General features: G+C 41.5%; 1 protein-coding gene across 5 annotated transcripts in view; it reads right to left on the bottom strand.

Moving 5' to 3' along the window:
* The window catches only part of LOC103470268 (membrane-associated phosphatidylinositol transfer protein 2-like), a 61,994-nt gene that overhangs the window by 8,459 nt on the left and 39,683 nt on the right, over positions 1-13,852 (bottom strand). For 2 of the 5 annotated variants that reach the window (XM_017306728.1, XM_008418581.2), the window contains exons 7-17: positions 10,985-11,080; positions 8,152-8,256; positions 8,005-8,066; positions 7,182-7,253; positions 6,391-6,635; positions 6,023-6,212; positions 4,706-4,825; positions 4,352-4,566; positions 3,337-3,512; positions 3,000-3,170; positions 1,344-1,496 (exon numbers count right to left, since the gene is read on the bottom strand). In XM_017306728.1, coding sequence (XP_017162217.1) covers positions 1,344-1,496; positions 3,000-3,170; positions 3,337-3,512; positions 4,352-4,566; positions 4,706-4,825; positions 6,023-6,212; positions 6,391-6,635; positions 7,182-7,253; positions 8,005-8,066; positions 8,152-8,256; positions 10,985-11,080 — 1,605 coding nt within the window. The remainder of the gene's footprint in view (positions 1-1,343; positions 1,497-2,999; positions 3,171-3,336; positions 3,513-4,351; positions 4,567-4,705; positions 4,826-6,022; positions 6,213-6,390; positions 6,636-7,181; positions 7,254-8,004; positions 8,067-8,151; positions 8,257-10,984; positions 11,081-13,852) is intronic. The other 3 variants (XM_008418583.2, XM_008418585.2, XM_008418582.2) reach the window with 2 other exon arrangements.

Here is a 13,852-nt window from a genome sequence, read left to right as displayed (position 1 = left end):
ATTTCTAAATGTATTGATGCTTTTGTCTGTAAAACATGGAGGAAGAATGAATGCTGAGTGAGTCAGGTCCTCCAGCGCCACCTGCTGCCTGAAGCCACTCTGTCTGCAGTCAATGACGAAACATTTGCCTGGATTTATCACACCAGAGTTGCAGTAAACTCTCAAGAGTTGTGTGATAAACAGTGACTTGTGTGCTTAATTAGCTTAATTTATTGTTTTTGTGTGTTTTTGTTTTGATTTGGTTCACCTAAATACTGTGGCAAGGCGGCGGCATGAGCGAGTTAGGCAAACCAGTCCAACCAGTTAGTCCAGGGCCCTGTTAACAGTTAGGTTGTTAATGTTTCATTAATCATGAGATGCAGCACACACTAAGTGGGGACGATAGTCTCTCAGTGGTTGGATGTTGATCCTGGACTTGTCTGGACTTGTCTGGTCTTGACTCTGTCTCAGGTTAGGCGTTTTTGACTGCAGCACTAAAACATGGCTTAATATTTACCTCTTCTGACCTCCTTCTAACTTTCCCCAAAAGCATTCGGCTTCTCCATGGGGCCAGCAGAAAAATTTGAAGGACTCCATTTTGAAGCTGCTGATTTAGAGGCAGCAGCATTAATCCACATTAATGTTTAACTTAATTGATTGTGAATGAATTAAGTTTTTGAGCATCTTCCAGCTTAGGACAGGGTAGCAACTTGATGAATCCTGAAGTATTAGTATTAGACTGTTAAGAAAAACATGTTAAATGTTAAACTATGCTGGGATGTAAACAACAGTCGTACAGTTGCCAGGAGAAAGATCCAGTGTTATTTCTCTTCTATGATGCAGAAGCCTGTCACAATAGGAGCTCCCCATTTCTTCACCACTGAAGCCAATCAATTGAAATGACCTTGACCTCTACCCATTTAGGTAAAAAGACGGGTCATATATCCAGCCAGAATCAGACAGGCAATTTCTCATTTCAAGAAATGATGTGACGTTTCTCTGAAACCTGCTAAGGGAAACTTAACTAAACTTTTGTTTTGGCGTATATTCAGAATTTTAAAATACACATTAAACTCAAACCTGTGCACCCAATAAATGTTTTAAAACTCACTGAAAATGTTGCATGTTCATTGCAGTTTGGAAAAACGACTGTTAAAGTGTGAGCAGTTACACGAGTCACATGTCATACTCGTGCAATAACAGCAATGGAAACATTCGGACGATATCTAAAGCAGACGCAAAATCGGTCTGGATTTCAAAGCACACGACAGACAGACGAGGATGTGAAGAGAACAAAGCACAAATGCAAGGAGCGAATGAGTGAGGGCGGAGAAAGATGGAGGTGAACAGGAGAGGCTACACACACTCCAAGGTGGCGGGTGTGGCTTTCAGGGAGTTCTCCTGCCAGTTTAGCACAGGAACAGGAATGCAGGTCTCACTGATGGTCTCCTGACAGCGAAAGGACAGGGGGGGCCCGCTATCGAGTAGCAGCTGAGCGTTGCTCTGGACTGTCTCCACTACAGAGGGAGGTGGAGGAGCGGGAGCAGGAGGAAGGGCAGAGGTCGGGGGTGGTTTTAGGAAGGCCGGGTGTGCAGATGTGGGAACAGGAGGCCGAGAGAGGAGGAAGGAAAGGAGACAGGGAAGACACAAAAACATATGAAGCAAGAACAACTGGACATAAAACAAAAGGCAAGCCCTTAGCGGACCTCACTTCTAGACTACAACTGTTTCACAGCTTGAATGGTCATAATAACCAGTTTTACAACCATACATAAAACACAAGAAGCTAGATAATGCTGATAATCACTGATAAATACTGATAAAAGTTTTATTACTGCAGCTCATTTTCGCCCAGACATTTGCTTTGTCACAGCCTCCTTCCAAAAGTGATTCAATATAATTTCCCAAACATGTTCTAAACACAAGACCTCATAATTACAAAGTAAAAACATTTATTTATTTATTTATTTATTTATTTTTTCAGCAAATTTATAAAAATTAAAATTAAAACTTATATGCACAAGGTTTTACTGCATTCCTCGTGACATTCATGGCAACCTGCCTTCACTGATTATCCTTTCATTGAAGTTAAGATGACAGCAGCCAAAACTAGGAGAAACATCTTCAGAGTGCTAATGATCTCATTTTCCAATGCTACAATACTCGGATAATAAAGGGGTGGCTTCAGGGGATTTCTGTGAATATCCTCCAGTGGCCCAGCCAGGACCTGGAGGTAAATCTAATTTAATACGTCTGGAAAAAATGTAAATGGCCATCTACCGACGCCGCCCATCCAGCCTTACCGAGTTTGATCTGCAGAGAAAAATGGGCAAAAATACACAAAACTATCTGTGTCAAGCTCACCAGCGCTCAAAGAAGAACTGCTGCTAAAAATGCTGAGCAAAAGAAGTGAAAACTGATATACACATGATTTTTGAGGAGTTATTTCATAAATGTGCAAAAAAAATTGCCATTTTACAAAAAAATATTTTTGGAGTAAGGCTGTAAGATAAGAAATGTGGAGAGCAGTGAATACTTTCTGATCACTAAATCCTGGATCTTAGAAAATGTGAAACTTAAGTCTGAGGATAAAAACTTCTTTTAGTAACTAGTTGGTTCATTTACACTAAACATCTACAGCCAAATAGGACAGTTTGAGGTTCTAAGGGTTACTCTATTAAAATAACGTCCAAAAACAGAAATCAAAATCAGGACTATGACCACATTTAGATGAATAACCTGCTTCACAGAAGACAAACAGTAGAAAAATGTATCATTTTTCTCTGAGACAGTGTACTACGTGAGTGGACTCATGGTGTGCCACTATGACATGTGCTGTGTGCGACGAACAGGACAGCTGCTTACGATCAAAATGTCTCCTTTACAGGGAGAAATTCAAAATAAATCTACTATATGAAATTCTGCATTTGTGCTTGTGATGACTCCAAAGAACCCGGCAGGTCTGAATTGTTTCACGTGGCACTTTTTGCCTCCATTCATCGCTCCTGCCAGGAACTCACCCAGCAAGGCCGAGTTTCCATCTCCGAGGGGGAAGCGTTGGTAACGGGGCACGCTAAAAGGAGGGAGGAGGTGAAATTTCCGCTCCAGCAGAGGCTCCAGGCGGGAGGCGGAGGGATCAGCTGGGTGGAACAAGTTATAGACCTGCTGACAGGCCGGCCTCAGCTGGGCCACTAGAGGGAGAAATCCAACCAAAGACATGGCAGGGAAGAGCAGACAAAACCAGATGAAAAAATTAATTATGAAGCTGCCCAGCAGAGGCATCTTTAATGTTCATTTTTATGCCCAAACACATTATTCGCTTAAAACTACTGCATTCCTCTTAATGAAGAAGCTCACCATCCAGCATAGGGATCACAGTCTTCCTCAGGGCCAGCACCAAGCCCAGCGGAGAACCAAACAGGAAAAAGTCCGACACCTCAAAGTCAAACTTCCCCAGGGAGCTTCCGTCCAGCATGGTGCTGCTGCTCGACCTGCGGGACCCTGCGTCGCTCTTAAGGACGCTAGAGTGCAAGCTGGGAAAAACAACAACAACAAAAAAAATCACACAGCTGTTAGTCTTTCAGGCGTTTGCTGCAACGTTCAAATGCCTTGAATTACTTTTTGTCATGTCACTATCATAAGTCTCAGATCAACACAAAATAAAATGTACAATGTCAAGTGGAAGGAAATGCTACTTTATTTTCAACATATCAAAAATCTGAAAGTGTGTATCAGATTTGTATCCGACTCTAAATAAACTCCAGTGTATTTCATTTGTCTCCTGAGCAGCAAAAAGTGTCCACCTGCACTTGGTTGTAAAGGCCTCAGAGGTTTGATTAGAAAAACATTAGCTAACAAACAGCATCGTGAAGACAAAGAAACAAAGTATCCTGTATCCAATTCAGGGTAATCCAAGAAGAAAACCACTAGGAGGCAGATCAACGCTTGAGATCAACATTCCAGCAGGCGGGCAACAATAAATTTTCAGTCAGAGCTGTAATGGTTACGCTTTGACTAGAATGACTTAGTCAAAGTCCAGAGCTAAGTCCAATTGAAAATCTGTGGGAAGACTTAACAACTGACACGCAAAGATGATCTATGTTGTGTCTGAGTTATTCAGATGTGGAAAGTTGTTAAAAGGACAAAATCCAAATGGGTGGCAGCTAGTACTTATATAGGTCGGTCACTTAAAATCCTGGTAAAACAGGCAAAAGTTTGTGTTTGTAAGGTGGAAAAAAATACTAAAGTGTTCTAGGTTGTAAATACTGTTGAATAAGCACGCTACTATCACAGCGTATTCAGCAAAGCTGGCATTAAGTAAGAACTGAAACGTGTCAGAAGAAAATAGTTCCTCAGGTAAGTCATCGCTCACCTTGACAGAAAAGCTTGGTGTTGTTTAATTGTGTCCATTTCGTAGGTGGACGAGTCGCTTCTCTTGCGCGGCAGCTGCTTCTTGGTGTCATCACTTGAACTGACACGAGGAATATCAATGTTGCTGCGACTCAGGTGGCGGCTGCTCTCCAGTGTTGGGGATGATGACCCATGTCCGCTGTTGACGATGATGCCGGGAGAGAGAAGGTCCTGGTCCTTCATGAGCAAATCAGGAGGACGAATCACAACGACGAAAAGAAGAAGAAAGAAAACCTCAACAACTTACAGATGACAAATATGTGCAGGAATGGACCAGTTAATAAAAACTGTGTCTGATGTGCCTTTAGAATCCTACCTGCACGCTGATGACGCTGCCTCTGCGGCTGCTGTTCTGGCTTTCATTTACCGTGGGGGTGCTGTTACAGAGAGCATCAAACCCCAATATTCCTCCCACACAGTCCCCAATGAGGCAAACCTGCACAGGTCAAACATCAGAAAGACGGTTCACATAATATCAAAAAGTAGCAATAATATATTGTGATGTATAAAAGTCTTCAGTCATTACATTTTTAAAAAGATTTTCATCTAAGTAATCCATTAAAGTGGCCTTAGTCAATAAATGTTTCTGAAGGTTATAATCAAAGAGTGTCTTTGGTCTTTGGCTGCTTTGTGAGTATTTTCTGGTTCAATGTCTGATTACTGATTAACTGTAGGATGAGCCAGATTTGTATCTTGCTTTTTGAAGACTACTTTCAGATGTCCTTCATCTGCAAATGTTTTTTGGATGTTTGATGCTTCTTCTTTTATTCTTCTCTTGCATTTATTTTTAAAGCACACACGGCACAAAAGGTACACTGAGTGGACTAGAAATGGTTCAACTAGAGAACTCTAAAAAGTCTGCAGAACTACAAAGCAAGACCAAAAAGCAGAAGCTGCTATGTAACAGATCAAGACAAAGTCTTGCACAATAGTAGAAGTAGAACTAAAAGTAACGCATCGCTTTAAATTCCTTTCAAAAATAAAATATCTGCAAAAGGTTGTGTGCGTTTGTGTTTTGTCCGCTTTACTCAGATGCCTCTAAATTTAATGACCTGCTCTCAGAACTCAGCTAATTTGTAAATAAAGTGCAACTGTGTATAATTTAATCTCAGTATAAAACCAGACCTCAGGGGTTCATTAGAGAACAAACAGCATCATGAAGACTAGCTCAGCAGATAGTTCAAGGATAAAGTGGCTCCAAAAGACTTATACTGTGTAAAACGTTTCTGAGAATCCGTAGAAGTTTGAATTGTTGCTCAGATGCTTACAGTCCGACCTGACTAAGATTGTTCCATTTAGCAAAGAAAATTTGGCAAAGATTTCACTTTCTAGACGTGCAAAGTTGTTAGAGCGAGACATACTCTAAAGCACTTGCAGCTGTAATTACAGCAAAAGGTCGAATAAGGGGAAGTGAATACAAATTCACATGTTGGGTTCAGATCTGTTTATTTTTACTTGTAAAATTTTTTATCCACTCAGCAATAATGCACCACTTTGTATCTACCACATCCCAACAAAACATGCTGATGTTTGCAGCTGTAAAATGTGAAGAATAACTTTACCAGCAAAACTGTCAATAAGAACCCAATGTGAGAAATGAACAGCCCTGTCCCGGTTCTGAACACCGTCTGACCTGGCCAGAGAAGGTCGCGCCATCCTGAGACTTAATGAAGTCGGAATACACCTGGTTGGCGCGAACAATGACAGTGGCCACGGCGTCCTGGTATTGTGGAGACGAGGTGGCCAGCAGAGGCAGAGCTGCGAGCGGGATGTGGTCCTGGCTGCTGGACAGATATCCCTCATCATAGCTGTAAGGGCTCAGGCTGCAAAAAGAGGAAGAAGGAGCTTAAGCAAATAAACCAAGGAAGAGGAGGATGACCTGAGTCACAAGCTGGACTTTTATATAAGAGAAACAGCCGTCGTAGCCGATGACAACAAACCCTCAGTCAAAGCACTGCCTGGAGCCTGCAGATATAAATGTGTGCAAGTGTTTTCTCTTACTTGGAGACCAGAGAGAAGGCCTCGGCACAGATGGCGGGGCAGGGCACCAAGCGGATGGCGATGCGTCCGAGCGCAGCGGGGTAGTGAACGCGCATGACTGTGTCGAACGCCGTGCTGATGGTGTTGACGTCGGCCTGCTTGCTGCTCTGGTCCCCTCCGCCCGTGTCCAGGATGTTCCCTCCGTGCAGAACCAGTATCAAGACGTGGATCTTGGAAGGCTGCAGACTCTGCTGAGACGAGCTCTCCTAAGGGACGGCAGAATTGCGACAAAGGTTGATGCACGGAGAATGTTTTGATGCTTTGCTTGGTTTTTATCATCATGACAGAGGGTTTTCCCCTTGCTAATAAAAAACGTCCCTCAGTTATTGTTGATGACATTCTGCGTCAGGCTTTCCAAACACGTACCACAGAGCAGACTTCTGTTCACAACCATAGAGGGGCAGAGGACCATGAGAGGGGGAGACAGAGCAGAGCCACCCTCCACCTGTATGACAACAATCATGCTTCTGGAGGATGTCACAATAAACTGCATGGAGTAATGTGTAGTTTTGTCTTGTGTGTCCGATCCAAAACTTCACATTGTCAAAGAACCACCATAAACGCACACTCAATGCCACGACTGCAGGTACAAGCAAGTTGAACAGAGGGTGGTGAGGTCGAGGGGTACACATGGATCAGAGTTTGGGCAATGGCGACGGAAAAAGGAGGGGCAGTCAGTACTGGGTGGTGGTGGGCCTTCCTGTGGGACTTACTCTGCCCCAAGGTGCTATGGGGCCAAAATGTTTACTTACTGACTGGTGCCTCGTTACCGTGATGGTGGGGATAGGAGAGCTATCGGCTTGGCCGCTAAGAGAGTCACGCATCTGAACACAAGAGGACAGAAAGGCTCAGGGACAAACGGCCTTTCTCTTATCCTCCAAAGTGTAAAGTCTCATAAACCCAGCTGAGCTAAAGGTCATCGTTTCTATTTAATTTAGTTTTTATGCTTAAAATGGACATTAGCAAGTTTGGGTTGTGGGATTTAAAAAAAAAAAATTTTTGGTATTGTTATTCAGGAATAGAGCTGGGCCATATGACTGAAAAAACACATTTTACATCAGTCAATATTGATTAGTTTCTTGTTTTAAATATCTTAAATACTGCAAAACTGGTGATGTGATCTTTCCTGTTTTATCTGCAGTTTTCTCTCAAGCTGTTGTATTCATTTTATCCTTTCACTCCAAGCTTTTGTTTTTTATTTTTAAGCGGTGAAAACTTAAACTGCTGCTACGCAGGTTACTCAACAGGTTGTTGCTAGGTAACCACAAGTTGTTGCTCGGTAACAAAAGAGTGAGTGAGTTAGTAGATGCCACAAACGTTGCTTAGCTGGCTGTGAGAGGTCGAGCAGCTAAACCGTTTCCTTTGCCTACATCCCCCAGTATGCTGTGCGGTTCTGGATGGATGTTCCATGAAATTATTGGAAATTCTATTAGAAATTGTCTATTGATATCGATATCTATCACAATATGTATTGTTATCGATTTATTGCCCAGCCCTATTCATGCATGCTTAATATTTGACAGGGCAGCATCAGAAGAAGCTGAATTAGTTTCTGAAACATTTCCACACACGTACCTCATCCAGTCTGTCCTCGCTCGATGCTCTGTCATAATCGATGCTCATTTCCTTAAAGTTCTCTGAAAACACAGGTTTATACACACAGTTAAGTCAGAGAAGAGTTCCTGTTGGGAATGAAGCTTCGATCAGTGCTGCTCTTCGTACCAGGACTATCGTCCGTGTCCACAGTTTCAATCTTGTCCATGAAGTCGTTGGAGTTCCACTTGGCAATTTCTTTTGGGAAAACCTCCTCACCATCCGAGAGATCCTCTGAAGACACAAAAACAGAAAACAGAGTGGGATTAAACAATAATTAGTTGCGTCTCCATTGAGTGCTGGCTATTGTTTTATATATAAATCTCCATTTCTCATTCAGTCACACTGCTGTAGCTTTGGTCAGTTAATGCCTGGCTTTTGTAGATTCAAAATGGAGTCACCTTGTATGGGACCTTTGTCTGATTTTTAAATTCCTAACATTTTTAAAAAAGCTTGACAACCAACAATTCAAAGAGATTTCTCATATTGCACTGCCAGTATACTAAAAGGACATAGTAACTCACATGTACCTAAGGGTGTTCCTTTTGGGTTATATTGGTTTGATTAGAGTCATCTAACTCAAACAGGAATCAGAAATTAATTAGTGAAAATAGGGTGAAATCAGGACTTTTCAGAAATTATCTGTTTTTCATCCAATAAACTGCTATTCTTACAGCACATTTTTAAGGAAGCTTGAAGGTTTCAAATGGACAAAAGTGTTATTAAATTACATTTATAATTTACTCTATGGGAACATTTCAGTGATGCGCTCCTTTTTTAACATATTAAGTTCATTTCGCTGCATCATAGCAAATTGAAATACAGTGCAAGGAATCAATTCACAAGAAACACAAGAAAATTCATAAGAAATCCCTACGATCACAAACCTGCAGTTTTACAAGGTTCTCCAGAGAGTAAACACAAGCAGACAGGCAACATTCATAAACAGTCTGGGACAAAAAGTGATTTCAAGATGTTTGTGATGTCATCCTGTCCAGGATCAAACAATGTTTTTATTCACCATGAGATTTTTTTGCAAGACTATAAGATTGTGTTCAAGCAGCGCGCAGTAACTGCTGTCCTTTTTTACTGATATTTAACAAAACATAGGGCCAAAAATGTATATTAAATGTGATTAACCTCAGAAGTTCTTGAACGGAAATTTCTTTCATCATTCTGCACATTACATAAGGTTCCTTTCTCAAGTACGCCATCCTAGACTCACCCATTAACGTCTTATTTCTAGCAGCTTCTCTGACGTTCTTGACATTTAAATAGCAAATGTTAATTAAAATTGCATCTGCAAAACAACTGAAATTGGCTTCTGATTTTGAAACGCAGAGATATTTTAATGCTCTTAGATAATCCGGACTAAAACATTAGCTCTATTACACTTGGACTTGTGAAAGCAGGAATGAAAACAACAAATGCAGATTCTTTAAAGCGGCTCGTAATCTTTGATATCTTTATTCTGCTTGTATCAATTCCAATTCCAGCAGTTTTAATGCTTTGGGTTTTTATTCTAAACAGAGACATTTAAAATAGTCAAGAGACCGGAGAATGAGTAAAAGATTCGGTGTCGGCTTTGAACGACAGCATTTCTGTATGCATGTAGGGGAAAAAAGGATTGGGACAGAACTGTGCACCAGTACACAAAACAAGGTCCACGAGGAAACAGATGACACTGGGTCCTGACCTCAACCTGACAGAAAAACTTTGGGATGAACTGAACATGAGTCATAACTTTCTGTTTCAGTTTGGGACAAATATATGAGACACAGCCTTAGTTCTTCAAAATGGGGGAAGACAAAAGAGCTTGCCGTCCCTGCAAGGCAAACATGTGTTTCACAAGTGAGGAAATATTCACTCACCTAGACTTGCAAATACACTATATTCAGAGCTGTGATCAAACAAATATTTTTAAAAAAGTGGAACTTTGCCAAACAAAGCTGGTGGAGCAACCAAGTAGCGCCAAGCACAATGAACAGCGGAATAAGAGAAGTAAAATATCTCCATAGCTTGTTACTGGAGAGCTGCAGCAGAAAGTTGCATCTCGGAGGTCACCGAGTCTCCATAGCAACCGTTTATTTTAAGACTTTAACACATTTTTCCAAGAAGAAGAAATAACTCTACATGCTGCTGCAAATGAGCAAAAACAGTCCCAATTATACTTTATATAACTGCTAGCATCACAGTTACCACCAACACTAATTGTTGTGAATTCACTGAAATTAACTTTTTTTATTTTTAATAAAAAAAACAAAAGTATTTGATATTAAGCATATTTGATGCATCACTTAATCAGTTACTGGATGCCAGCAAAACGTCAATGCAGTTCCTGTTTTCCAGTCACAAGCAGAAACAAGTTTAAGTTAGAATTAGGGCTGCAACTAAGGATTATTTTAGTAATCGATAAATCTATCAATTATTCTGACAATCGATTAATCATATTTAAAAAATCTGTTGACTTTAATTTAACCACTACTAAAACATTACTGAATTAGTTGTTTATTTCATTAATTGATGAATAATGATTAATCTTTCCTGCCCTGGTTGCAATAAGGGGAGATTATCGAGTTAGAAGAGTCAGAGTGAAAATAATAAAAATGCAAAATGTTGAATGTTTGTTCTCGTTTCACATGACATCATCAGACAAACGATGGCTTCCAGAGGGACGCTTATTGCTTGGACGTCTGTGTGCATTTAAAAGAGCCGAGTGTTTTGGTGAACAGATTCCTGAGTTGGACGTCAGGAGGAAAGACGTGGCCCCAAGTCTCCAGCCACCTCTTCCTTCAGGGGAGCGTGGTTGCAGCACCACACCCTCCTATTGCAGCTGCAGACCCAAAGGATGCTGGGTATCTGGGAAGCTTAAAAACTGAGCTGCAGCTTATAAGCTTGACCAGTTGAAGAAGAAAGAAAGCAGAAACATAAAGCAGTATGGTTAGCTGAGAATATAATTTACCATGGGCGTCAAAGAATTCCTCGTCCGAGCTGTCGTCTGAATCGCGCGCTATGCTCTGCATCCTCCACTCAGAGATGCTGTGACGCGACGGGCTCACTGTAAAACCACAAGAGGCAAAATGATCGCTGTTAATTGGGGACATGTGTTTTTTCAGCCTCTCTCTTTTCTTTCTTAACACATACAGAAATGCACTTCAACAAAGCAACGTCGCACAAGCCCACACCCCCCCCCCCAAAATCTCACGCACAAACACAGCGTTACATAAACATGCTGAGAGTCTCTGTGGCTGTGCTGCTGTCCTGCAGATGAGATGGGCTGCATGGTGGTCAGGGGTGATGTGAGAAAAGTGAGGCCCAGCGCAGGCGAAACACCCAAAACCAAGGGCGGTGAATGGCAAGAGTCGGCCCCGTCTGTCACAAGCCTATAACCGACACCTCGTGTATCATTAGAGCGGCGGAGGAGAGGGGGGCACAGCTGTGGCTGTCAGGACAGACAAAGCAGCAGCAGCGGAGGGGAGAGGGGAGGGGCTCGCGTCTGCTTCCTCAGATCTGTGATGTCAGCACTGCTGCTAAAAATAGCTGCATGGAGAACCACGGGTGATGATGGGGCTCATGGGGGGGTGGGGGGGGTAGGGGGGGAAACGAGGCATGCAGGAGGTAGGGGCCACGAGGAAGACACAGCGAGTGCTACCTTACAGAAGGGACGGCACACGGGTGTGTTAGGTCACGTGATCTGTGATGTCAGAGGCGATGCTAAAAATAACACAGCTCTGAAGGAGAGAAACTGCTGAAGTTGGACAGTCAGTCAGAAGGTGGGGGCACGGGGAAACACAGGCTGCTCTTCATCCAACTGTAACGCCGCCTATAAAAGCCCGAGCAGCTACACCTGCAATCCAGTTATTCAGTTACATTAAAGTCTCTTTTTATATGTCGTTTTATCAAACTGCTCGCATAGAGAGCAGGTCCAAGGGTTACAGATGCCACAACATGATAAGACAGTTTTCCTCCATATTTAAGGGAATCCCTGCTATGGATGTGAAAATGACCTGAAAATAAAATAATCACCAAAGAAGATGATAAAAAAAAAACTCTTTTGGTAAATAATACCATAATTCTGAGGGTGTATATGATTAAAGTAAAATGTTTGGCATTGAAATTGAATGTACTGTTTTACAACTTCCGTCTGAATCTACCTACATGACTTAATTTTATAGGATCCACTTCTGTATGCATTTATAAAATATATAAAAATGAACTATTTATGTTTTATAGTTGGTTCATTTGTTCTATATGATTGAATTGAGCTAAATTTATTTCAGTCAAAAATATTTAATCTGAATTGAATTGTGAAAAACAAGACGGGACAATAATCCAATTTTATCTATCCACCACAGGCAGTGAGAAAAATTGTAAAAAAGGGTGAGACTCTGCTGCTGTTATATATATAAAAAAAATATTTTATGACTTTCTCCACATCCTTGCCCTTGTCAATAATTATAGGAGTTGGAGTACAAGTCGAGCTTAAGAGTGTAAACGTAAGAGTGGAAATAATTTGTGGGTTTTGTATTATTTCATATTAAATTATTCATCATATATTTTTTAATGCCGTCATGTAAAGCTTTGTTTCTAGGGTGATTAATATCTCACTAGGGCTGAAACGATTCCTCGAGTGATTCGAGTACCTCGATTATTAAAATTCCTCGAGGAAAATTGACCTGCCTCGAAGCTTCGTTAATTTATGTTTTATCATTTAGCGCACCGTGTTTCAGCCGGAACATTATTTGCGTTGAGCGGAGCTCTGACTTCCGCCTCTGAGTTGTTGACGGAAGCTACGTGTTAGCGGCATAACATCCAATCTTCAAGTTCGGCCCGTGGGGATTTTACTGATTGGTGATAATTCCGGGTTTTCATCGTTTTTGTGGGACCAATAAACATCCTTAAAATGACCGGCGCGATGCCGGGAGTTCGGCAGCCTTTCTGCTCCGGAGCTGCTGGTTGAACGGCGGGAAGAAGCTGAAGAGGATTTATACAGGTGAGCGGAGAGACTGAACACAGCGGGCGGCTGAGGGTTGATGCTTACAGGGTAAGAGCAGCTTTACGGACGAACCGCACAATAAACTTATATCATCCCGGTCTGAACAAACGGGAGGCGGAACATGGCTGGTAGATGAGTTTCTGAACGGAGAAGCCGTAAATATCCCGTATTGCTCCCCCGGTCTACAAAAAAGTAACTAGTAGGGAAGCTCAAATGTGGAAAAAATAGACTGATGTTGATATCCGATAGTAACACTGGTGTTATGGAAGATTTACCAATATTTTATTTCATAATTGTTTTTATCCGATTACTCGATTAATCGTAAGAAAAATCTATAGATTACTCGATTACTAAAATAATCGTTTACAACAGCCCTATATCTCACACACTTCAAGTTTATTTCCAGAAAGACGTCAGATGTGTAAAGCATGTTTTAGGAGAATTTATCACCAGAGCTGCCAGCAGGTTCACATTTCTGGCGTCCTACTTGATTCAGTCGGAGTCAGAGAAGAGGAGGCAGCTGCAGCCGTGAAGTAGTTTTTCCACCTGAACGGTGCAGCTGCTTTACAAATGCAACTCCAAACAGCTCCCATGGGATGGTCATGGGAGAAGTAACTAACACATAGGTGCAGAGCTCCAGTATGTCTCTGGTGTAGTAAGTATTTTTATTTTTTTGCTTATTTCTTTGTTATTTGCAATTTTTATTTATATAAATATGGGAAATCCCATTCAGGGAAATCTATTCCTTTTTCTTATCATAAAGGTCAGATATTTTTGTTTTGCTCTATAACCCAACTGTCATCAGATCACAGTTCATAAAGTGTGTTGGTGAAC

The sequence above is a fragment of the Poecilia reticulata genome, linkage group LG9 (assembly GCF_000633615.1).
Source record: "Poecilia reticulata strain Guanapo linkage group LG9, Guppy_female_1.0+MT, whole genome shotgun sequence".
NCBI lineage: Eukaryota > Metazoa > Chordata > Actinopteri > Cyprinodontiformes > Poeciliidae > Poecilia > Poecilia reticulata.
The sequence above is the reverse complement of the archived record's forward strand: the minus strand, read 5'-3'. Positions and strand labels throughout refer to the sequence as shown.